General features: G+C 41.6%; 1 protein-coding gene across 3 annotated transcripts in view; it reads right to left on the bottom strand.

The window, feature by feature from the left end:
- ckap5 (cytoskeleton associated protein 5) overlaps positions 1-26,037 on the bottom strand; it is a 120,472-nt gene that overhangs the window by 74,492 nt on the left and 19,943 nt on the right. For all 3 annotated transcript variants that reach the window (XM_060928229.1, XM_060928230.1, XM_060928231.1), the window contains exons 4-14: positions 16,850-17,056; positions 16,580-16,751; positions 8,980-9,112; positions 8,543-8,643; positions 8,320-8,433; positions 8,134-8,238; positions 6,518-6,607; positions 4,309-4,473; positions 557-685; positions 260-439; positions 3-98 (exon numbers count right to left, since the gene is read on the bottom strand). In XM_060928229.1, the coding sequence (XP_060784212.1) occupies positions 3-98; positions 260-439; positions 557-685; positions 4,309-4,473; positions 6,518-6,607; positions 8,134-8,238; positions 8,320-8,433; positions 8,543-8,643; positions 8,980-9,112; positions 16,580-16,751; positions 16,850-17,056 (1,492 nt within the window). The remainder of the gene's footprint in view (positions 1-2; positions 99-259; positions 440-556; positions 686-4,308; positions 4,474-6,517; positions 6,608-8,133; positions 8,239-8,319; positions 8,434-8,542; positions 8,644-8,979; positions 9,113-16,579; positions 16,752-16,849; positions 17,057-26,037) is intronic.

Raw genomic sequence — 26,037 nt, 5'->3', positions numbered from 1 at the left:
ACAGCTAATTCAGTCTCGGCAACTTCTTTTGTTTCCGATCCTTTCTTTGACTTGCCGCCGGCAGTAGCAGGTTTGCTTTTTTTGGGAGGACCTGCGGCCTGTGAAATTGAAACAAGCCAAACGATCATGAAACTGAACGAACATTCATGCTGGCAAGTAACGACTCGATACTGATTTATTCAAACCTAGCCCTGAAGCTGTTACAAATTAAAAGAAACCTTTTCATTTTATGCAAATTCACGAGTCTATTAACACTCACTTTGGATGCAGGAGCTTTTTTAGGAGGACCAGCAGGTTTAGAAGGAGGCTCTTCCACAGGGGGAGCTTTAGCTGCAGGTTTCTCCTTCTTCTGCCCTCCGCCTCCTCCTCCTCCTCCTCCACCACCACCTTCTCCCTTCTTCCCTCCAACAAGCTCCACTTTATCAGCACATTCTTTTATCTATGTGCAAGTGTGTGGGTGGTGGGGAGAAAAAAAAGCCAACGTCAGTACTTTATGTCCAAAATTTACACGTTTTTCCTGACTCAACCCGAAATGAAGCACTACACTCTCCTCTACCTTATCTAGTTTGAGTTTGTCCAAATCAGCCAGGAAGGGGTTCACAGCTTTCTCTCCCACCACCTTCATGGCTGTGCCCAATGCCTCAAACGCAGCATCTCTCACCTCTGGAGCAGAGTCGTTCACTTGCTGAGAGACAGAAAGAGTGACTTTAATTTACATCGCTTACAGACATTTTATTTACTTCTAAACCACAGTGAAGAAAACAAGTGACAATTTTTTAAAAATGGACTTGTTTTCTGGGACCAAGGAAAAGCTATATACTTTAACCCTGATTAAGAATGCCAATATTAAATATTTACATCCTCCTGCCATTTCCAATAGCTAACTGCTAGCAAATTAACTCACGCTTCTCACAGGTAGACATGAGTTACTGTATATTTAACAGTTATTCCACGAAATCGAGTCGTACATGAGCCGATAGCCGACGAGGCGCGTAGCAACGAGTTGACTATAAGCCGTGTACGACAAGACTGAGTCGAATAATTGATTTATTCTATCGACATTCGTGGATTTTGAGACAGGGAGCCTTTTTTTTTTTTTACAAATTAGATAAATAAAAACTTTATACAAAACATCCGACAAAATCATTTCTGCTTTGGCGGACTTCTTAAAAACCTATCGATGGCTGCACAAATTGACGTGTTGTTTCTGTAGAAAGTGGCATCTTGCTGTCATATCGAGGCAGAGAATAGCTTTAGGACATTTAATTCTTCCTTGAACATTTCAATTATGTAAATTTTCAAACTTTTGAGTTTCTGAACCAATCTTTTTATTAAAAAAAATAAATAAATAAAGCTTAAAGATGAACGTAAATGAACCAGTGAAATGGCAGTCGCAATTTGTGAAACATGCTATAATAATAATACTTGAAAAATGCATTAAAAAAAGTTCTTACCATCAAATACAGTGTCTTGCAAAAATATTCATCCCTCTTGGTGTTTGTCCTGTTTTGTTGCATTACAAGATGGAATTAAAATGAATTTTTAGAGGGTTAGCACCATTCGATTTACACAACATGCCTACCACTTTAAAGGTGCACGTTGTTTTATTTTGACACATACAATACGATTTAAAAAAAAAAAGAAATCTGGAGTGTGCATAGGTATTCACCCCCTTTTATATGAAACCCCTAAATAAGAGCTGCTCCAACCAATTCACTTCATAAGTCACATAACGAGTTGATTAAGATCCACCTGTGTGCAATCAAAGTGTCACATGATCTGTCACATGATGTCTGTATAAAATCAACCTGTTCTGGAAGGACCCTGACTCTGCAACACTACTAAGCAAGCAACATGAAAACCAAGGAGCCTCCAAACAGGTCAGAGACAAAGTTGTGGAGAAGTATAGATCAGGGTTGGGTTATAAACAAATATCCCAAACTTTGACTATCCCAGGTAGCACAATTAAATCCATTATAGCAAAATGGAAAGAATATGTCATCACTACAAACCTGACGAGAGAAGGCCCCATCCACCAAAACTCACACACTGGGCAAGGAGGGCATTAATCAGAGATGCAACAAAGACACCAAAGATAACACTGAAGGAGCTGCAAAGATCCACAACAGAGATGGGAGTATCTGTTCATAGGACCACTTTAAGCCGTACACTCCACAGAGCGGGGCTTTATGGAAGAGTGGCGAGAAAAAAAAAAAAAAAGTAATTGTTTAAAAAAACCAACACATTTGGAGTCTGCCCAACAGGATGTGGCAGAGTCCCCAAACACATGGAAGATGATCCTCTGGTCAAATGAGACGAAAATTGATCTTTTTGGCCATCATGGGAAATACCATGTGTGGCACAAACCCAACACCCTGAGAACACCATTCCTACAGTGAAGCATGGTGGTGGCACAATCATGCTGTGGGGATATTTTTCATCTGCAGGGACAGAAAAGCTGGTCAGGACTGAAGGAAAGATGGATGGCACTATATACAGGGCAATTCTGGAGGAAAACCTGTTTGAGTCGGCCAGAGGTTTAAGACTAGGATGAAGGTTCAACATTCCAGCAGGACAATGACCCTAAACATACTGGTAAAGCTACACTGGAGTGGTTTTAAAGGGAAAAAATTTAAAATACATGTCTTGGAATGGCCTAAATCAAAGCCCAGACCTCAATTCAATTGAGAATCTGTGGCATAACTTGAAGATTTCTGTACACCAACACAACCCATCTAACTTGGAGTTGGAGCAGTTTTGCCTTGAGGAATGGGCAAAAATCCCAGTGACTAGATGTGCTAAGAGACTTGCAGCCGTAATTGTAGCAAAATGTGGCTCTATAAAGTATTGACTGGGGGGGGGTGAATACCTATGCACGCTCCAGATTTGTTTTTTCATCTTAATTATTGTTTGTCGCAATAAAACAATGTGCACCTTTAAAGTGGTAGGCATGTTGTACAAATCAAATGGTGCTAACCCTCCAAAAAGCCATTTTAATTCCAGCTTGTAATGCGACAAAACAGGACAAACACCGGGGGGGGGGGATACTTTTGCAAAACACTACTTTTATTCCATATTTCGTTGCTTTTTTTTGCATTTTTTTTCTCAAGCTTTTATTTCGTTCTCGGTCGGTTCAGTAACAAGCCACCATTTTGTTTTTCTCTACTCATGGTATATGAGCTGATTGGCTACTCTACTACTAGGCTATCAGAACGCGTGATTGCTCATATCCAGTGAACGTGGATAGAATAAGTTACATTTGCTTAAGTAAAAATAATGTAACAAATAGGAAATCCTTCACATTCCGTATCAGCGAACGGTCTTTTTCAATTCATTGAACAATTTTTTTTTGGGGGGGGGATTAGCTATACTGTTTAGTCTCCAGTATACCGTATTTATCCTAATAAACGCGCCCGGGCGCGATGCAAAACATGAAGGGGGAGTGTCAATTTCGACCCTTAAATGACAAAAATCGAACATGACAAAATCATCGGAATTTAAAACCTTTATTTTGAAACACATGAAAATACAGTTATATGTCCAAATAGTCAATTAAACAATGTCCAGCTCGCTTATAAGGATAACATTGGTAAGTAAGCTATTTGTAGTAACGTCACAATTCACGTCATCGTCGATGTTTATGAGCTCACAAAACAAAATGTCGTCCTCAAAACGATCCTTCACCGCTAGTTTTAAGTTAAAGGTTGTAGAACTGGCAGAGCAGAAAGGCAAACACTTAGCTGCAAAAACATTTAATGTTCACCGTAAACGTGTACAAGAGTGGTGCAAACAAAAGGTACGTCTCCACCCGTATTGATATCCGCAGCAGAGTGAATGTCCGTATTTTATACTGTCCATGTTTACTAACGCGATTTCCGGTAAAAAAAAAAAAATCAGCGGTGAAATTGAACGTCTCTGTTGTGGTTTGTTGGATTTAAAGTTTGTTAAATGAAGAAAATGGTTGGTAAATACTATTCTAGCTCTGAAAATCGTGGAGGCGCGTCAAATAGGGAGGGCGCTTCTATAAGGATAAATACGGTAGTTGTAGGAACCAGTTAAAAATGGTAAATTCTACATCTATAAACACAGATGCTGGCACAGATTTCCTGCAGATAAGTTTTACAGTAACCCAGAGGTTATTAGCTTCCATTACTTATTAGCAACATGAGTTTTGTAGCTGCAGTGTAGCTTCAGATATCTAAAATTCCTGACAGACTACATTACAAGTCAGAGAAAAAAAAAAAAAAGGGTGCCCGTTTCGTTTCTGGCCGAACTGCTGTTCAATTTACGTCTTTGGAGGAATTATACCTTGATGAAAGCAGAGCAGAATGGCTTCAGGACGCTCTTTGGCAGCGTGGCGGGAGTGCAGTGGCGAAAGCTTCGGGCCAGGAACAGTGATGCCTGCTGCTTGATTGATGGGTTCTTGTTGTCCATCACCGCCAACACGTCCTCACTGATGTTCTGTAGAGTCGTCTGCACAACACGAGAAAAAAAAAAAAAAGTTAATAAATATAATTTCCCCCTTCAGCAAAAGCTGCCTTATTCCGAGTCCTCAATATGAAGTTTCAGGACTTGCTGTTTTCAGAAAATAAAATCAACAGTAACTGAATTGTGTTGGGCTGCATCACACCACCCTGTCGTTTAGTTTATCATTTTCATACAGCAGCACCCCTGAAGTGTTTTATTCGCTACTTAGTGGGGTAGTGAAGCTATTAATTTCCAGTAGCATCGTTGTCTTAGAAATTAAATAGCTTATGGGCAGCATGATGGTGCAGTGGTTAGTACTGTCGCCTCACAGCAAGCAGGTTCTGGGCCACCTCATTAATCTATGTTTTTAAACCCATCACCTGATGCATTTCTTCTCAGCTGGTAGGAAACAGAATTGAATCAAGGTTGCTAGTTGCATAAATTACTCACTCTCAAGTTAATATGGTGCCAAGTATTTATCCGAGATCAACTTCATTTACATTTTATGGATTAAAAACTGGAGATGACAGAAAAGCTGAATGTATTTTCATCACTTCTCAAATCATATAAACCACGTCCCAAGCTAAATCCAATCCGATAATTTCCGCTGTTACTGTTCAACATCCTGTCACTATAGGGGTGTTCACACGGCAACTTTTACTCCGGTGTAGCACCGGGGCTGCCCCGGTAGAGCATTCACACGGTACAAAGTTATACCGGTGTAGCCCCTGAAAGCTGCTTAAACCGGTGCAAATCTAACCCTGCTCGGGAGGTGGTTTAAGAAATTTACTCCGGAGTAAATGCTAGTTTGCGGGGCAGCACCGATATAAAATGGGCCGTCTGAACGCTACAGGGGTAGACTCGCTACGCGTGAGGAGAGTTGATTACATACGGGCATTGCATAATTTGCTTCCTGGTATTTTGCGCTTCCAAAATGGCGAATATCAACAACAACAGAACTGCGTGTCTTCCAGTGTTGCCAGATTGGGCAGTTTTAAGTGCATTTTGGCGGATTTTAACATATTTTGGGATGGAAAACATCAGCAATATCTGGCAACACTGGTGTCTTCATCCACATTGTTTTCCCGGCGCTTGGTGATGCCATGACAACCGGGAAAAGGAAGTACATTTTCACGCATGCGCATATTTCATTTCCGCATTATTACTATCGCAAATGATAGGAAATGATAGTAATAAAAGGAAATTATATCAAAACTTGATTACTATCAAAGTAAATGATAGTAATAAAGTTTTTGCTACTATTGCACGGTCGCAGAAACTGCCGTGTGACCACAAGTGGGGCTGCATCGGTGCTAACACGCTTCTCTCTAGTAAGCAGGGTTGTGACGTGTGAACGCTGTGCAAAATTTACACCGGTGTAAGATATATCGCAACAAAATACATCGGTGCAGCATCGATGCAAATATGTGCCGTGTGAACACCCTATAAAACAAATAGTGAATCATATTCATGACAAATGTTGGTCAGTTAGCCAAGACATGTTTGGCATTCAATGGAAGTCCATTTCATCCACTGTATTTGGGATGATTTTCTCCCCAGTAATTTACTCACATTAGTATAATACTAAATTATTCTATCCAGATTCACTGGATATGAGCAGTCGCGTGCTCTGATAGCCTAGTAGTAGAGTAGCCAATCAGCTCATATACTGTGAGTAGAGAAAAAAAACAAAAGCAAAACCCCCAAAATAATTAAAAGGCAACAAAATAAGGAATGAAAGTATTATGGTAAGAACGCATCTTATTTTTCAATAATTATCATCGCAAAAATGATTGTCAGACATTTTGTATAAAAAGGCTTTATTTATCGAATTTGCAAAAAATAAAAATGCTGTTTTTCAAAATCCAGTGAATGTGAATTTAAAAAAAAAAAAAAGTTATTCCACTCAATCTCATCGTACATTACTTATAGCGAACTCTGTGCTACGTGCCTCATCAGCTATCAGCTCACGTATGACTTGTTTTCGTGGAGTAACTGTTAAATGTATTTTCTGTACCAATTTATCCTTTGTTACATGAGGAATACTCACAGTTAGGAAGACTGCATCAATTGCCTCCTGTAAGGCCTGGACTACCTGAGGTTTCTTCTCTTTAAACTTCTCCAAAATGGTTGGCACCACCTTTGAAAAATAAAAAATAAAATTATTTTTTTCACGGTCCAGTTTCCATCAAATCCTGCGCTCCGATTGGCTGGCGAGCAGGTCCGTATCCTACGGTACGGACCCCAGTTACGGACCTCTGGCGACTCGCTCGTTCACAACAAAGTAGCAATTTGTCATCGTCAACATTTATAAGATTTATTTATAAGATTTTTATCAAAAATCTTATAAATTTTTGCCAGCATTTCTCAGGAGAATAGCATTAATTTTACAGCATGGATAGCGATAACGACAGTGTCCACAGCGAAAGTGAGTTTTACGACCCTGAGGAAGAAGAAATAAAAGAAAACATTTCAGGAGAAAGCTAAAAACCTCTAACTTGCTAACGCCGAGCAAAAACATGGCTGAATTGTGAATGACCCAATTTTGTATAAATAGGGGACTACATAGGCAGCAAAATGTAGTTTTTTTTTTCCTGCCATGGAAGTGCACTTGTATACTGAGGAGGAAGCCATTTGCATTACAGCCGTGAATGAGGATTCAAAATGGCGGCTCGGTTCGGTTTTCCCTTTCGGGCGCTCTCGTTTTCTGTTAGAATTTGGTAAAGAAAAAAAATAAATATATATGTTATTTACCAGCTTAAGGTCGGTCCGTCCGTATGGTGAAATACCGTGACCTCGGCCTCGCTCAGTACTTTCAAGACCTCGGTCACGGTATTTCACCATACGGACCTCCCAGCTGGTAAATGACATGCGTGTCTCCATTATAAAAAAAATATATATACACATATCCCATGTGTGCCTTTTCAGAAAACACAGTGTGTGTAAACATCGATGTACCGTATTTTCTGGACTATAAGCCGCTACTTTTTTCCTAGGTTTTGAACCATGCGGCTTATACAAAGGTGCGGCTATTCTGTGGATTTTTCTTCCACCGCTAGGGGCGCTCTAACCGGAAGTAGAATCAAAAATAAGATAGACGGAAAATCAATGCAAAGAAGAATTAGCAGATCTTTAGCAGATAGAACACGCACGACAAATTACTAACTGGTAATTATTTTCAAATCCAGCGAAGATGATTAAAGTGACTTGTGGTTTCAAACACAGGAGAAATGAAGGTAAATAAATACCGGTTATTTTCTCTTGGTTCTGTTCCGTTTTAATCAGCAAAGTTGCTGCCGTGTTAAAAGGCACTGTTCGGAAAGAATCTGTTCAGGTACATACATGTACATTTACAGTACAAAATCGTTCTGTACATGCAGTAAATATCTAATTTTTCAACATAGATATCTGCGGCTTATAGCCCGGTGCGGCTTGTATATCTTTTTTTACATTTTTTTTTTTTTAAATAGAGCGGATGCGGCTTATATTCAGGTGCGCTCTATAGTCCAGAAAATACGGTAAGTGGTGTGCACTTTTGTGGCATAAAATGCATAGATTTGCTCACATAACACCAGAAGCTTATGGGACATCATGTCTTAATAAAATATTGTGGAACCTATCAGTTTACTGGATGAACTATTGATCGGTTTACTTCTCCTCACTCACATGGCCTGCATATGTTCCAAACTTTTTGCGTAGTCCTTCTGCCAGTCCAGCTAGACATTTGGCTGCCAAAGTCACAAGCATCACATTGGCATCTTTTCCAATAACCTGCAAGGAACAAGACGATGTTTTGAATCGGTGTAATCAGAGAGGAACTGAATTTTCCACAATTTCACTCTTTAGTCTTACCTTCTTGAGAGCTCGGACCAAGTCCCCATAGTCTCCGCCCTCAAGTTTGGGGTTTTTAGTCAGGGCCTCCACTGCCTCCAAGGCTTCCTTTCGTTCCTGCCATTTCTTTGCTTCCTGCATCAGGAAAATGAACAAGAAATAACTAAATGTAGTGGGGGGGGAGGAGGAAACCAGTGCTAAATGTCAATCAGTCCAGCTACTAGAAATATAATCTCAGACTTACAATTTTTTCATAAAAATCTTTTGGGATTTTTGAAAGGATCTCAACAGCTTCCAGCAACTCGTACGGATCCACTTGTGCAACACCCTCATCATCGTCATCACCTGAAGAAACGAATGTGAATTAAATATTAATTTGTCAAAAAGCTATGCATTGATCAAAATAATCATGAACCTCTTCATTTTAATTCAAGCCCATTCAAATTTTAAACAAAAACTCTAAATAAAGAAAAACAAATGTTCTCTGCAGAACACAAACCATCCTTGATGGGTCTCAAAGAAGGGGGGAAAAAAACCAACCCCAAGCCTGAATTTAAAAATAAATAAATAAATTTAAAAAATTCAATAAAACCTGCAATGCCACCATTCCCATATAAAACTAAACTTTAATAAATCAAATCATGATGCATTTTGCTGCAAGACTAAGTGCAAGGGTAGTACCATCAGCCTCATCTCCACCAGCCGCCTGCTGCTGCTCAAACTTGGCCTTCAGGTCCTGCTGAGAGCGCAGAAAGCGGCTCTGTTTTGGCACACAGGCAGGCAGCTTCACCCACTCCTCCTCCAACTCTTTCAACTAAAACACACAATCACACACAAGTTAGGAGTCAGGCCAACCCTCTTACAAGCCAGGAATCCCACACTGCCCTTCTTACGGCAGAAAGCTAAATACATTTTCAGACCCCCAGAAGATTTAGTGGTTTTAAAAGTCAGCTGTACTACAGATACAACAAACCCATAAGGATATCAGACCTCTGACCATCAGCTGATACCGGCAGCCTCTCAGTAACTGAGCCAACTCTCCGCTAGCTTCTGTTACCAAGTTATGCAAACATCACAGGCACAATAGCAGCCTGTGTAAGATCTGGGTTTTTACTTTAAATGTCAATGTTAAAAACAAATATTAAATTGGAAGCAACAGGACTTCACTGAACCTGAAAGAAAATACATTGCGTGTGCGTGCACGCATGTGTGTACTTGCTACATTATATTGAGGACCAGAATATGTCTTTACGGACAACAAAGCGAGGACATTTTGGCTGGTCCTCAGTTCTTCAAAGGGCTGTTTGAGGGTTAAGACTTAGTTTTATGGTTCTGGTTAGAATTAGGTTTAGTTTAAGCATTTAGTTGTGACGGTTAAGGTTAGGGGAAGGAAATACACGTCAAGGAGTGTCCCCACAAAGATAAAAGTACAAGAATAAACTTGAAAATGCATCTTTGTCCACTTCGTAGGGGTCAATTCCCCCAATCAAGGCCAGTTTGGCTGCATACCGTTGTCGTGAGATGTCGTCTAATGTATCTATGGACCCTTTTCACGTGACGTCATGACAAACGCGGCCACCATTTTGGACACGTACTACCAGTAGTCTACCACAGCCAACAACGAGGAACGACGGCGAAGCATCGAAAGGAATATAGCCATCAAAGAAAGTTTTTACTTTCAGCAAGACTTCCATCATGCCATTATATTGTTGTGCACCTGGATGTAGTAACCATCAACACACAAGGCAAGATTTATCATTTTATCGGATCCCGACAGATGCTGACCGACGGAGAAGATGGATGGTCTCTAAAATATTGGCAAAATGATGTTTATTGACATAGCAATCGTGTGTAACGGGAAGCATTTGCATATCCGAAGTGTTGTGTTTACATCAAAGATAAAATAAACCGATATGACAACGACTGCTGCTGCCAGGTTGGGGACACAAACTAGTAGAAAGGAAGTGTGCCAACAGTGCCAACACACTTCCTTTGTGGTCGATTCTGCTTTAAGGTAAGATGCATTTAATTATTCGTCTGCTGTGGGTTTGGAATCGGTAGCCTGAGCGATTCGTTCATGTTTGTGGTGCCATTTGTTTGTTGACACGTGCTGAAATGGAAGATTGGTTGTTGACATGATTTCCAGTGATGCTTTGGTGCTGCTGTGGATCAGATGTGTTGAGTAGCCTGACTGGGTTTTTTTTTCTTGCGTGTGGTATCATTGTTGAGGCTGTTTTTTTGAACATGCCAATGCGGACACGATTTCCCCGATGAGTTATGACTTCAGATGCGATGCGTGTGTGGAGGTGTGGAGTCCACGTGATATGTGCGTAAGATAGGCTTCTCATGTGTTTGGAGATCCGCGCTCTGAGACAAGCACAAGCACCCCCCCCAAGGGAAAAAAAGGGACCCCCCGAAAATATCGGCATAGTTCGAACACTGGGTTGGAGAAAGTAATGGCAAATAGTGAGTGCACAAACCATAGAAGGTAAACTGTACACAGCGCCAGGGCAGTGTGATGGTATGTCTACTTTTAGATTGTGTTAGCTTATCAATGAACACACTCGTCACTCGACGAGTTTCACGTCTTTACGACGGATACTTAAATGTGTGTTAGGTATTATTGTTGCAGACTAAGCAGTCATTGTAGCAGCTAGATGAGCGAGAACCGAAAGGGTCTGTGCCATAAACCGTTATTTCTTCATGTCCAAAATGGCGGTCGCGTTTACAAAGGTCACGTGAGTGAAAAGGGTCTATATACTTCTGTTTGCTCGATTTTGCCGACATTGATCTTTATTTTAGAAAACTGACTATATAACTTCATAAATTCGTCCGAGATAACGTAGCCTGTAATGGCGATGGTCCGGTTTTTTTGCCCCACAAGATGGCGGCTGTAGGGCGTTCCCCGGAATGCCGTGACGTCAGTGAAAACAATCTATACGTGAGTGGGGGGAGGAGGAGGAGGAGGAGAGCGCACGCCTAATATTCCTCCAGAAAAAAAAGCAGGTTTTTCCTTTAATATAAAAAAGTCCCCATATACTTAACACACACAGAATTTAAATTTAATGCATATTTATAACTAAAAGGCCTTTAATGGGACTGACATGAAGTGGAAAAACTGAAATCACTGCTGTCTTTTGCATTATTAAAAAAAAAAAAGCTGAACATCTCATTTTAAAGTTTGTCAAAATAATAACATTACACTACACAGCCAAAAGTTTGTGGACACCTAACCATCACACTCAAGTCAAGTTTATTAGTATAGCGCTTTTAACAATAAACATTGTCGCAAAGCAGCTTTACAGAATTTGAATGACTTTAAACATGAGCTAATTTTATCCCTAATCTATCCCCAGTGAGCAAGCCTGTGGCGACGGGGACAAGCAGTGTGTGAAATATCTTGAAAATCAGAAATGGCCAACAGGGCTCTTAACTTTTCAATATTCATGGCCAGCATTAAAAGTTGCTGGCCAGTGTGAATGTATGACCCTCGGATGCCTGATGCACATCTAGTGTGTGGTTTTTTTAAAGTTCTGTAAGCCCAACACAAGAGGAGCTTGTGATATTTGTCAGTTTTCAGTCCGGGTTTTCTAACAGCGCACGGACCATAAATTGAACGGCAAAGTCGGCAAAACATCCATTTTTGTGTATTTGAGCACAACAACCAATTGTATGTCTGCAGCCAACCTGGTTTAAATGTCCTCTCCCGCTTTTCTTCCTCATATTGCTTCTTAGTAGCTTTGATTTCTTCTTCTGCTTCACTTTTTTCTCAGGCAAACCCAGAAACTTCCACATGATTGTCCTGAAAAGGCGCACTCCTGTAGAATCTCACGCCACAATGTTGGCAAAACGTAATGTGATAAACTGCTCCTTTAAGAGATGGCAGCTGATTCGCTTTCGTTTTACAGATTTGTGACATATCTGACAAAATAACCAATGAAAACAATCCTTGCAAAAGGTGGATGTGTCGTGTTAGGGACATAGTAATACAAGCATGAAACCGTCCAAATGTACGTTCACAGGCGGGCCAATGTTTGTGGCATGACGGCCTCGCTACTTTTTATAGTTTATGGCCTGACGAAAAAGTTGATAGCGGCGGGCTACCGGGCACGCGGCAATTTCGCACACTGGTGACAAGGAAAAACTCCCTCAGACGACATGAAGAAACCTCGAGAGGAACCAGACTCAAAAGGGAACCCATCCTCATTTGAGTGACATGACTAGAACATTAACAGTTTTAAAGGTCCCATGGCATGAAATTTTCACTTTGAGGTTTTTTAACGTTAAAATGAGTTCCTCTGACCTTCTTAAGTCACCCCAGTGGCTAGAAATTTCATAATGTGTAAACCAAACTATGCCCAACATTTGAGAATGGCGCGTCAAAACGGCGCGTTGATAAACTCTTCCCTTTACTACGTCAGCAAGGGAGATGATCCCCACGCCCCCCCTCTGGATTCCCACCCACTGTATGGATTGCCCGCACAGCTCAAAAGTTGCCACCAAACATGGAAATTGCGCTGTACATGGATGTGACAACACAGAAAAGAGTCTGTTTTTACTGCCGACGGGAGAGCCCCTGAAGACGCAGTGGCTTAATTTTATTTACTCCAATAATACGCCGTCGAGTCTACCTAAGACGGTGTATGTTTGTCGGAAGCATTTTCCTGATGAATGTTTCCACAACTTGGGACAGTACAGGGCAGGTTTTGCACATCAACTGTCACTGAAGCCTGGGTCCGTACCAAGCATCCCTGCCGCATCAGCAACAAACACCGAACAAGTAAGTGTATAACTGTTAAGTCGTTTTGCCGTGTTTTAAAATCGGTGCATTAGCCTTGCAATGGCTACATTAGCTGTGCAGCTAACCGCTTCCTGCAGTTAGCCAGGTACTCTGCGCTACAAAACCAAAAAGCATGCAGCATGCTCTGTTATAATAGCCAATCAAAACAGTTTTTACAAAGACAACCACATTCTTTTTTTTAAGTCACTCGTTCATTTTATTTGTTTGTTTGTTCAGTAAAAACCCAAACATTTGTTGAATTTATTTTATTTCCTCGCGTCGCACCTTAATGATGTCAGCGCGCGGTATTTTTCCCTTCGCGGTTTGTTCCTTCTCTCTCGCCATCGTAAGACACCCACATCCGCTTGTTCTGACCCACTGGAGGTAGCGTCACAGTGCTGTTAGCCAATCAGAGGTAACACGTTTACATGTCATGAATATTAATGATAAGACCCGCCCCCACCCTCTACCCTTCCCCACCTCCTGCTTCTCATTAGCAAAACGACGCACTGGGAAAAGCGCTGAAATGGGGCTTTCTCCCAGGAGGCTATATCTACGTGCCGAGGGTTCATTTCGAGAAAGGCTGCGGATATAACATCCGGAAACCTCCATGAGCCCGTTTAAAGCATCAACAAACCACCATGCCATGGGACCTTTAACATGAAGTCAGTTTCGTTGCGCTATAACTCTTCATTGATGGAAACTTGAGGTTTAAAAAAAAAAAAAAAAAAAAAAAAAAAAAAAAAAACACCCTGTTCATGACGACTGCAGTCCTAAAGCCTAGGTCACAACCGGACGTACGATTTTTTGGCCGTGCGATTTTTGGCGTTTCCCAAATCACTGCGTTTTTTTTTTGTTCGTGGAGAAAGACGCACGTTGGCCGTAAGTTTGTCTTGCAACCTGAAAAAAACATAAGCGCCCGTGGAGTTTGTTCGAAATGACAAAGAACCTCTGCGGCCGGTCTGCGGCCAGTCTACGGCTCGAAAATCAGCACGTCACATGCGTGCCCTCTGTGCGTTTCTTGCACGTAGACCGGCCATAGGAGCACGTACGGCCGGTTGTGACCGAGGCTTAAAGTTAGCAAGTCAACTGTAGTCCTCAGCCATAAAAGCATTACTGTACAGTAAGTGTCCAGAGCATCTTCCAAGTGTCACTTTCAACTGTCCATACAGGGGCCGTCCTCTGCAGGAGCGATGTGATGAGACTCCGACCAGACACGGGGCATCAGGATGGATCGGGCAGGTCCGAGGAGCAGAAGAGGTTCAGCAGGACACTCCTGTGGTTCTTCCCTAAGCGAGTGTTCAATGTCTGTGTATGCTGCAGCATTACAAATTTCCCTTCACTAGAACCAAGAGGCCCGAACCTGTTCCAGCACGACAATGCCCCTGTGCACAAGCAAACGGTCGATGAAGACAATCCTGGCCAAGTTTGGAGTGGAAGAACCTGAACGTCCTGCACAGAGCCCTGCCCTCAACCCCAGTGACCACCTTTGCGATGAACTGGAATGCAGACTGCACCCCAGGTCTCCTCACCTGACATCAGTGCTCGACCTCGCTAATGTGGCTGAGCACAAATCCATAAAATCTCATGGAATACGGAGTGGAGGTCATCACATAGAAAGAGAACCAAATTTGGAATGGGATGTTTAAAAAGCACACGTAGGGTGTGATAATCAGTAGGGTTGTAACGATATACGTATCGAAATTGAAATCGCGATACGCAGAGCCACGATCCGTATCGTGATACAAGAAGGCAGAATCGCAGTACACCCTTCCAAACTTCAATTTATGAATACTTTACTTTTTATTTAAATTACATTTTAAACTTACTTAAATTACTTTTATTTTTTTATATCTATTAGTAAGTCGTTTTTTCGCCGACCTGCGACAATCTTCTGCGAGTCACGCAACGTCCACACTTGCCACTGGCAGAGCATTCATTTCTTTTAAGCGGTCGCCATTCTGGTTGCGACGCGGGGAGCGAATCTGTAAACAAGCAGCTCATTGGCTGGCTAGGTGTGCCACAAGCCAATCACAATCACTTGACCGGAAAGGCATGCAGTGTTGCCAGATTGGGCAGGTTTAGGTGCTTTTTGGCTGGTTTTGAACATATTTTGGGGTGGAAAACGTTAGCAATATCTGGCAACACTGAAGGCATGTCTGCTTGGGCGGAAGCCTTCTGCGGCAGTTACATTTTGACACGCGAGCAATGTTTCACCATAAAAATTCCGTAATTTCCATCTGTTTTCCGCGATCACAGAAAATCATTGGCCCTATGAGAGTGAGACAGTGAGAGAGCCACCCTCCCCCCCCAAAAAATCTTAACGGATTTACATGATTTGGAAAAATGACTTTTTCAGAACCGAAAAAAACAGAGCTTCCGGCTCAACAGTATTATTTTGAGAAATAAAACAGTCTTTGGATATACATTTGTTCATTTTTGCATACATATTACTCATTCTCTGCAGTGGTCTGAATTATTTGTTATTAAATAGTTAATGTAAGTAAGTAAATGTTAATAAGTCAAATTTACTACCGTATTTTCTGGACTATAAGCCGCTACTTTTTTCCTAGGTTTTGAACCATGCGGCTTATACAAAGGTGCGGCTATTCTGTGGATTTTTCTTCCACCGCTAGGGGCGCTCTAACCGGAAGTAGAATCAAAAATAAGATAGACGAAAAATCAATGCAAAGAAGAATTAGCAGATCTTTAGCAGATAGAACACGCACGACAAATTACTAACTGGTAATTATTTTCAAATCCAGCGAAGATGATTAAAGTGACTTGTGGTTTCAAACACAGGAGAAATGAAGGTAAATAAATACCGGTTATTTTCTCTTGGTTCTGTTCCGTTTTAATCAGCAAAGTTGCTGCCGTGTTAAAAGGCACTGTTCGGAAAGAATCTGTTCAGGTACATACATGTACATTTACAGTACAAAATCGTTCTGTACATGCAGTAAATATCTAATTTTTCAACATAGATATCTGCGGCTTATAGCCCGGTGCGGCTTGTATATCTTTTTTTTAATTTTTTTTTAAAAATAGAGCGGATGCGGCTTATATACAGGTGCGCTCTATAGTCCAGAAAATACGGTACTTTTAAAAATACATTTAAAAAAAATCGTGGGTGTATCGAATCGTGGGTCAAAAATCGCGATACGAATCGAATCGTGAGTTGGGTGTATTGTTACAGCCCTAATAATCAGGTATCCAAAGACTTTTGGCCATATAGTGTATAAAAGAGCTCCATTATCGAATGCAGACCAGAGGTACAGGAACGTCGGTGAGATCTCCTGTATCTAGTGAGATTTTGTAGAAAGACCATATGAACTCCTTATTTGACATATAGATTCTGACGACGTAGAACATATTGCTCCAGACTGTGAGGTCAGAGAAAAACCTGACAATTTTTTTTTTTTTGTAATCCACAGGTAGCGCAACAGGTAGGACTTGGTGGGGTGGGGTGTGGTGGGGTGTTTGTATCTGACGCTCTTGTCTCACCTGTACAGAGTTGATGTTCTGCAGTGGAGTTCGCAAAGCGTCCCGAATCCATTTATAAATCTCTACTGCGAGCAATTTGGCCTCTTCACGCACTGCCTTTTCACGAGACTCAAACAGCTTTGACAACACTTTGACTACTGGCTTTAGGGTTATGATTTTGGAACCAAATTCACTGCAAACAAACAAAACAGGGCATAAAACTCAGGATTCATCTTCAGCAGATTTTGACTCGTTTTGTAAAAGCAAAATCAACAGAGCAGTCCGTCTCACCTCAGTGCTTTTCTGATCGTTTCAATGCAGGCCACGACGATCTTAGGGTTCTTGTTATCCAGTCCTTTGATGAGCTCGTCCTGGACAATCTCTGCTTTCTCGATCTCTACGTACATGAGGCAGATATCCATTCCCAGCTCTTTGGCTCGGGCTTTGGGCTGGTTGAAAACTTTACTTACTACACCCGACACCACTTCCCCTGTGGTCCTGAAAGACAAGATCGACATTCAATCACTTTGCCATGCAAATTATTTAGTTAAGAAGGATTATTCCAGTTGCCTTCCGACTACACCTACAGTGTCTTCACCATTCAATTTTTTTTTTTTTTTGAGTGTGCTGCAGGCATCAAATTCTAACTTTGTTTATATTTACAAAATACAGTTAAGTTGGTCAGTACACGATTGAAAATCTTTTTGTACTTCCGTCCGGTAAATAAAGGTTCACATGAATAAACCAAAAAAAAAAAAAAAACACAGATTTTTGTTTTTATTGCATTTTGGAAAATCAACTTTCCTGGAAATGGGGCGAGTAGCCGATTTATTTTAATTCTTTATTAAAAAACAATTTTTATCCACTTCCAGTCACATCTGATGAGGAAACAAATTCTTACGTCGCTGCAACGATAAACTGTCATTTCCTCACCAGCTTCACTTATTTCTCTCTTGAAATTAAGACAAAAGAACTACAGCTTTTCATGTTACAGAGAAACCAGAAGTCTTCTGGCTTGCCTGAGGCAGAAAATGTAACATTACAGACAGCTTTAGCGCTCACTGTTACAAAGTGCTGACACTAGAGACTCCTTCCAAAAAAGCGTTAAGCAAACCGCTCCGAACAGAGAAAGCTAAGCCACATCATTGACACATATGTGACCCCTCACCGAATCCAGGGACACGTCGGCCGAAACGAATCCGAGATAATCGCAAAAGAAGCATTTTTTTCGAAATTTGTGATTTTTGTTTTTTTCCATCATGTGCAAGTTGAGATCTTGAAGAATGCAATCAGTATTTCAGATAATAGATTGTTTTGTTGGAAAAGCATACATTTTTTGTTGAAAATTGTCTCGTTTTTGTCAGGACTGTAGCCTGCTGGGGGGTGTGGGTAAATTACCATATGGGCCATTCACATGATGATTTAAGTCTTTTGGGGTTTTTTTTCTGCGAATCAGCTGTATGATCCGAGTTGAGCGCATGGCTACTTAACTGCATACAGGCGTGTGATTTCACTATGGAATGAGTTACTAAACAGAGCGCAGAGGAGCAAACACCGCAAAGCAAACAGACACTCGGTATTTACATCGGAGATAACCATTTCTAGCAAAAAAAAAAAAAATGCAACCTCGTTTTCCAGATTGAATGGAATACTTGAATGATCGGATGATACACGGACCGTTCTAGGACTGCATTCCATCGGAGGCATTGGTGTGTGCAAGGCGCCGTTTCTCTTTCTGGTGGGGTAAGTTTATTAATCTAAGGCTGTGTGGTTATTTTTGCATGTAACGGAGAGCGTTGTGGTTTGGTTAAGCCTAGGTCACAACCGGATGTACGATTTTTTGGCCGTGTGATTTTTGGCGTTTCCCAAATTGCTGCGGTTTTTTTTTGTTCACGGAGAAAGACACGCGTTGGCCGTAAGTTTGTCTTGCAACCTGAAAAAAACGTAAGCGCCCGTAGAGTTTGATTGACATGACAAAGAACCTCTGCGGCCGGTCTGCGGCTCGAAAATCAGCACATCACGCGCGCGCTCTCGTGCTTTTCTTGCGTTTTTTTGCATGTAGACCGGCTGTAGGAGCGCGTACTGTACGGCCGGTTGTGACCGAGGCTTTACATGAAACTAGTGTTGTGTTAGTTGTGTCATCATTGTGCTCTTTCTTACGGTGTGAGTAATTTTTCAACCACAAAACGTTAAAGTATACTTTAGGACTTATTTTTGTACTTCATAATTGTGTTGGGCATACTTTGCATGGAAGGAAAATTGACATGGTGATCTTTGTTTACATGAAAGTAGTATCGTGCTAGCTCGTAGGGGGTAGGGCTTTCCTTAATGTCATGCAAATGAGCAGCATTATGTGCCCGCCCTGCACCCAGAGTAGCTGAGATGGAAAACTTTGAGGGCGATTTTCTCCCTTTTCTGTTTTAAGAAGTATACACTTTCAAAAGGCCACACATTCTTCAAATATTGTCAGATCTCCACATCATTGGAAAGCTTAGAAACTGTACTTTCTGAATCTGTCAATAACTCAAAATGCCCCCGGGCCGACATGTGTCCCTGGATTCTGTGATCTGCCACATATAAAAATACACACACACACGTCCTAGTAAATTAGCTGTTACTATAGAAGTGATAAATGAGCACACTGATTTAAAAAAAAAAAAAAACAACCCACTGCATTTAGTGGTAAATTGCTGTATAAGAGGAATAAAACACGAACGTAAAATGCACTTAAATGCAGAATTATATTATTCTGACCTGAAGTTGGTGTTTAATTCTGATTGCTTTTCCACGGAAGAGTTTGAGTGATACAAGAGAAATGCAATATTACAAATAAAGAGATACTCCGAGAATTACATTTCATTCCCCCCCCGTACAACTTTTCTATTTGGCAGGAAGTCTTCGCTACCTGAGGTGCTTTTACAGGACACTAATCCACTTTGGGTTGGTAACCGTATCTCTGCAAAGCCATCCTGAACTCGTTTCATGAAGAAATATAAAAAAAAAATATGTAATCACTGTTGCAGAAGTTTAATACTACTTTATTTTTTATATTATTAGCTCAGCTGGGGGCGGCACGGTGGTGTAGTGGTTAGCGCTGTTGCCTCACAGCAAGAAGGTCCAGGTTCGATCCCCGTGGCCGGCGAGGGCCTTTCTGTGCGGAGTTTTCATGTTCTCCCCGTGGGTTTCCTCCGGGTGCTCCGGTTTCCCCCACAGTCCAAAGACATGCAGGTTAGGTTAACTGGTGACTCTAAATTGACCGTAGGTGTGAATGTGAGTGTGAATGGTTGTCTGTGTCTATGTGTCAGCCCTGTGATGACCTGGCGACTTGTCCAGGGTGTACCCCGCCTTTCGCCCGTAGTCAGCTGGGATAGGCTCCAGCTTGCCTGCGACCCTGTAGAACAGGATAAAGAGGCTAGAGATAATGAGATGAGATGAGCTCAGCTGGCCGACAGGCGAGGAGTTTATGCCATCATGTGTTGTCCTTCGTCTGTCCGGCATCGTCCGCATTTCACGAAAATCGCTTCTTCTTTCGCAGTTCCTCACCGATTTTTATTCTTTTTGGCGGGAAGGTAGGTCTGCCTGGGGTGCATATGGCTTCTAACCAAATTTGCATAATTGCAATTAATGAGGACGATATGGAGTAATTAAGCCCTAACGAACAGTTTCCACACAAATTGCTTCTTCTCCCTCAATTCTTCACCGATTGTGATTCTTTCTGGCATGAAGGTAGGGCTACCTAGGGAACTTCTACCCAGATTACTTACAGTTATTAATGAAGTTCTGGACTAATTAAGCCTTAATGAGCAGTTCGACAAAAATTGTCAATTCCTCGCCGTTCTGGATTCTTCCTGGCAAATAGGTCGGTGTTCCTAGGGTGGATATAGGTTCTATATAGTGCCCACTTTACATCGTTCCTTCTGGACTAGACACGGCTGGAGTGCACTATGCCGTCATTGACTGTTTTGTTAGTTAATTTTTAAATTAAAAAATACTGAATACACCAAGTCTGTTTATAATAATTAAACAGGGTTTCCCCAGGTTTGACCACCATAAATTTAAGACTAAGACCACTTAAATGAGAATTAAGACCTACATCGCACCCATTATGCGGTTGTAGAACACCAGATCAAATTCCCAATAATGACAAATGTGTCAAGTAAAAATACTTTTATAATAAAAGTTATATACTTAAGTCATTATGTGCATTGCTTGTCGAATCTTCACATTCAAGACAAAAAACCAAGTCTAAACCTGGAAGAAAGGAGCACAACGTAGGGTCCACGTCATGGCCTTAAAAAGGTACACAAAAATGCAATAGGCATACCAACACATTAATGCCAAAGGTGTGCACTCACCAGTCAGAAAGCCAAACTGAGGATCTCACTCGAGGCCTAAAGAACTGCAGATGATACTTAAAATAAAAAAAGTGATGCGAGTGTATTTTTTAAAAATAAAATATCAAAACATTCACAACACTCTAAACAGACAAACTCTTTGTCTTAGTTTCCCAGCACTTGCTTCAACCATTTTACATTTTGTACCCTTGTAAACGAGGGAGGGAGATACATACAGAGGGGCATAGATAGATAAGAGACGAGGGGAATAGATGGGAAGAGAGATATAGATAGAAAAGAGGTAAGCCGAAAGTCTCTTAAAAGGTGCACAAAAATGCAATTGGCGTACCAATAGACCCTTCCCACTGACGTCACCGGAAACCGGAAGTAAACAAACCCTGCGCCATATTGGAAGACCAACAAACTCGTGATTAGGGGGAAATAACGGCAGCGCGCAGAATTTAAACCCACAAGGCACTTGATTAATCATAAACCTACAATGGTAAACTTTTGTGCTGTGTTAGGGTGTTCCAACAAAGCTGATGGGAAAGGTGAAAAGAAGTCTTTCTACAGAATACCAGCTGTGATTGAGACACAAGCAAACCAAGGAGCTTTCTGCCAGGAGACAGAGAATAAGTGCATTACTGAGTGTCTCTGAGCAAAGGAGAGCCTGAACGTTGCAACCTCCCTATTGGCTGTTTGTAAAAATGTATCAATTGTTGCCCTTCATCGCAGGCTCGAGAGACGAGACCTGACGAGTTAGTTCATTGGTAGCAGAACAAAATGTCTGGACACTAGGGTATTAGGCAGAAAAAGAAATTTACCAGTCAAAAATAATATTTTATATAATCCTGATAAGCGCCGCAGGTGCGAAGACGAGCGCCGCAGGCGCGAAGTCCCTCTAGGGGGGTCTGGGGGCATGCCCCCCCAGAAAATTTTTGAAATTTAGACTTCATTTCCTGCATTCTAGGACATTTTCAGGGTGAAATGGCGTGTAATTTTTGATCAGAAATATTGCATATTTTTACTTTGTATTTTTTTCAGTTTCACTCCTGAATGTATCAGATGTATGTATGGTGTTTGATTTGGTAACAAAAGTGAAAAGAAAATAAACAACAATGAATTGTATATAATCTTTTGATCTAGTTACAGTATTTAATAAAAAAAAAAAACCAACAGTATTCTATTTTACCATACCCCAATGAAACCCCCTTGTTAATCAATGTATCACACATACCTTTTCTGTCTTTTTGTGGAAAAACGAATCAGTTTTTGTCACATTCAATTTGGGGCGTTTGTTAGGATTCATCTTGATCCAGAAGAGTGAGTCAGCAAAAAAAAATGCGGTTCTCCCGCCAAGAAAGAGGAAACTACAACGCAGGGTGTTTGGCAATTTTCGACCAATCAGAATTCGCGATTTATTCAGTCCGCATGTTACAAGATTCAGTGCGGGCCAAAATGGCGGAAACGATGAAATATTCTGATTTTTCATTTCAAGTTTTCAGTATTTTTCGTATTAAACTGTTTCTCTTACGATTTGTAAATGATGGCGGAACCACACACGGACTGGCCATCGGGAGTAGCGGGAGTTTTCCCAGTGGGCCGGTGGTTCAGTGTGGGCCAGCGGAGAAAGAAAAAAAAAAAAAAAAAAAAAAAAGTTGCGCGCTGGCCTTTAATATGATAAGCAATGTTAACAGTTTCTTTAACAAACTGTTAACATTGCTTATCATATTAAAGGCCAGCGCGCAACTGTAATAAGCAATGTTAACAGTTTGTTAAAGAAACTGTTAACATTGCTTATCATATTAAAGGCCAGCGCGCAACTGTTTTTTTTTTTTTTTTTTCTCCGCCGGCCCACGCTGAACCACCAGCCCACCGGGAAAACTCCCGCTACTCCCGATGGCCAGTCCGTGTGTGGGCGGAACATAACTGGATTTATCGGATGACATGTGGGAGTATTCATGTGCGAAAATTTTCGGCATTATCGTCCGTTTCAGTATCCGTCTGTGTGTATACTTGCCCGTTGAAATCGGCAATTGCCCGTCAAATTTACGGGTGGACGGGTCTCTGCCTAATACCTTACTGGACACAAATCGGGTTTTCAGAAAAGGAAAGAAAATAAACGGAGGGTCGAAAATACAAAAAAGGAGGCAGAAAATGCAAAACGAGTTAAGGTAGGACAAATGGTTACTTTTCTGAGGCAGCCCGCCGTGGCTGCAGGCTTTCAGTTGTCATTGAATGGTTACTTTTCTGAGGCAGCCCGCCGTGGCTGCCTGCAGGCTTATTTATTATAGCCCATTTAGTTAAAATAGTTGATATAAAATGTTTATAGTTATGTGATGGTTGTCCTCAGTGTTCGAACTATGCCGATATTTTCGGGGGGGTCCCTTTTTTCCCTGAGGGGGGTGCTTGCGCTTGTCTCGGAGCACGGATCTCCAAACACATGAGAAGCCTCTCTTACGCACATATCACGCGGACTCCACACCTCCACACACGCATCGCGTCTGAAGTCATAACTCATCAGGGGAAATCGTGTCCGCATTGGCATGTTCAAAAAACAACCTCGCGTCAACAATGATACCACACGCAAGAACAAAAAAAAAAAAAAAAAACCCAGTCAGGCTACTCAACAACCAACCTGGCAGCAGCAGTCGTTGTCATATCAGTTTATTTTATCTTTGATGTAAACACAACACTTCGGATATGCAAATGCTTCCCGTTACACACGATTGCTATGTCAATAAACATCATTTTGGCAATATTTTAGAGACCCCCCAACATTTCCCAAATCATGTTTTCAAGGGATCTCATGTCTGTTTCAGGGGATCTCGGATCCCCCGAGTACCCCCGTAGTTCGAACACTGGTTGTCCTGATTTAGACTGGTGTGTTTTTTTTTGGGGGGGGGGGGGGGGGGGGGTGCGCGATGTTGCACCCGGGTCCAGATTAGGGCAGAACCGGCCCTGGCTACATTTCAGGTGTAGTTTGTTTTATGTATGTATGTACTTGCATAAATGTGTACTTGGTCTTCCAATATGGCGCCTAACAAAATCTCGCGGCGCGGTGACATCATGCGGGATCCCTCTATACATTGGTACAATGGTGTGCACTCATCAGCCAAAAAGCCAAACTGAGGGCCCAACTCAAGGCCTAAAGAATGGTCTCTAAACTAATTATGACCATGCACCCAGAGATAATAAACAGACAAACTCTGTCTTAGTTTCCCAGCATTCAACTTGCTTCAACCATTTTACATTTTGAAGAATAAAAAGAAATGTAAATACTCCTAGTAAACAAGGGAGGGAGGTTAGACAGATGTGGAGGTGGATAGATAAGAGACACAATGAGAGAAATCCACCACTCGCCTCGTTAACGTCTTTGACCAACTCCTTCGTTATATAAGGAGCAAGACCGAATTTTGTTATGCAAGACGTTTTGTTTTTTCCACAGGAGAATGTTGTAGCGATTTCCGAGTCTGGGAACACAGCCTTAAAGAGTTCGCTTATGCCCTCATTCGAGCTGTACGAGTGGTGTTCCGTAATTGTTTTTAAAATCCAGAGCACCTCTGCCCGAAGTGTCGGGGTTCCACCGATACCCATCATGCCACTGCTTGGCCCTTGTGTTGTTGCTAGCCTTGCCGATGGTGTCTGGCTTGGCTGCGTTCGACAGTGGTGCTAGGGCAGGGGTGGGCAAACTTTTTGGCTCAGGGGCCACATTGACTTTTGAAATTTGCCAGGCGGGCCGGGCCAGCACCAAATTCATACATCTCATCTCATTATCTGTAGCTGCTTTATCCTTCTACAGGGTCGCAGGCGAGCTGGAGCCTATCCCAGCTGACTACGGGCGAAAGGCGGGGTACACCCTGGACAAGTCGCCAGGTCATCACAGGGCCGACACAGACACAGACAACCATTCACACTCACATTCACACCTACGGTCAATTTAGAGTCACCAGTTAACCTAACCTGCATGTCTTTGGACTGTGGGGGAAACCCACGCGGAGAACATGCAAACTCCACACAGAAAGGCCCTCGCCAGCCCCGGGGCTCGAAACCAGGACCTTCTTGCTGTGAGGCGACAGCGCTAACCACTACACCACCGTGCCACCCATATTATTTATATATATATATATATATATATATATATATATATATATATATATATATATATATATAAAAAAATAAAAATCAAATTATTAAATAATTCCCCTAAATTACCGTAATTCCAGTGCCTTTTTTTTTTTTTGAAAATTCCCAAAATTCCTGTACCAAAGTTTCCATGGAAACTTTCCAGAAACTTTCCAGAAATTTTCCGGGAATTTTCCACCCCTTTGCAACCCTAATTGCGCCAGCGCGAAAATGTATCAATATTGTTTCTTTCTTTGTGCATGCTCCAAGAAATTCACTGATGTTACGCAAAACCCACGTTTTCACATTGTAGAATAGTATGAGTAAATTTAAGACCTTTGTTTAAAAAATTAAGACTTGGGCAAAGCAATTTAAGACTTAAGGCCTTAATTTTGGAATATTAAATTTAAGACTTTAAGACCCCGCGGCTACCATGTTAAAGAAAACAAAACGGCTTCCAACCACGCACTGTGACACAAACAGCAGTCAGATGTTTAAACAATCAACGTCAGGTTCTGTCCAGCATGGCTATTTTGGGAGAAACACACAGTACTGCTCAGACATGCCTGCCTCTGAGAAACCATTCCCCAGAACCATCACTAGGGTCTACATTCAGACATTAATGCAGCATCCAGCAAATACATCCAAATAACCATACGCAAATACAAACCACATACAAATCCTCAAGCTGAGCGTCTTCTCTTTCCTGACACACAAGGACGAAGAGGTTTCACAGGCTGTAAATGGCTTTGTAAAAAGGTTTAGCATGACTCCTCTGTTACTATGGCACGCGCACACACACGGGAAAACAAAAGGCATTCATCTGAACAAGCCATCTCATACAGTGCAAAAACAGTGCGACAGCACAGACTGGATATAACCGTTTATGCTCGAAGTTCATGCCGTTCAAGTCCCTCTGAAAATGTACTATTATTACTTTTGTAATGGCCTACAAATGGGTGATCACCATTAACCACTACTAATATCTTAAGCCTAAAGATGGTGCATTCTCTCTCCCCG

This window comes from Neoarius graeffei, chromosome 8, assembly GCF_027579695.1.
Source record: "Neoarius graeffei isolate fNeoGra1 chromosome 8, fNeoGra1.pri, whole genome shotgun sequence".
In the NCBI taxonomy this organism is placed as follows: Eukaryota; Metazoa; Chordata; class Actinopteri; order Siluriformes; family Ariidae; genus Neoarius; species Neoarius graeffei.
Note: the sequence above shows the minus strand (reverse complement) of the source record. Positions and strands in the feature narration are given on the sequence as shown.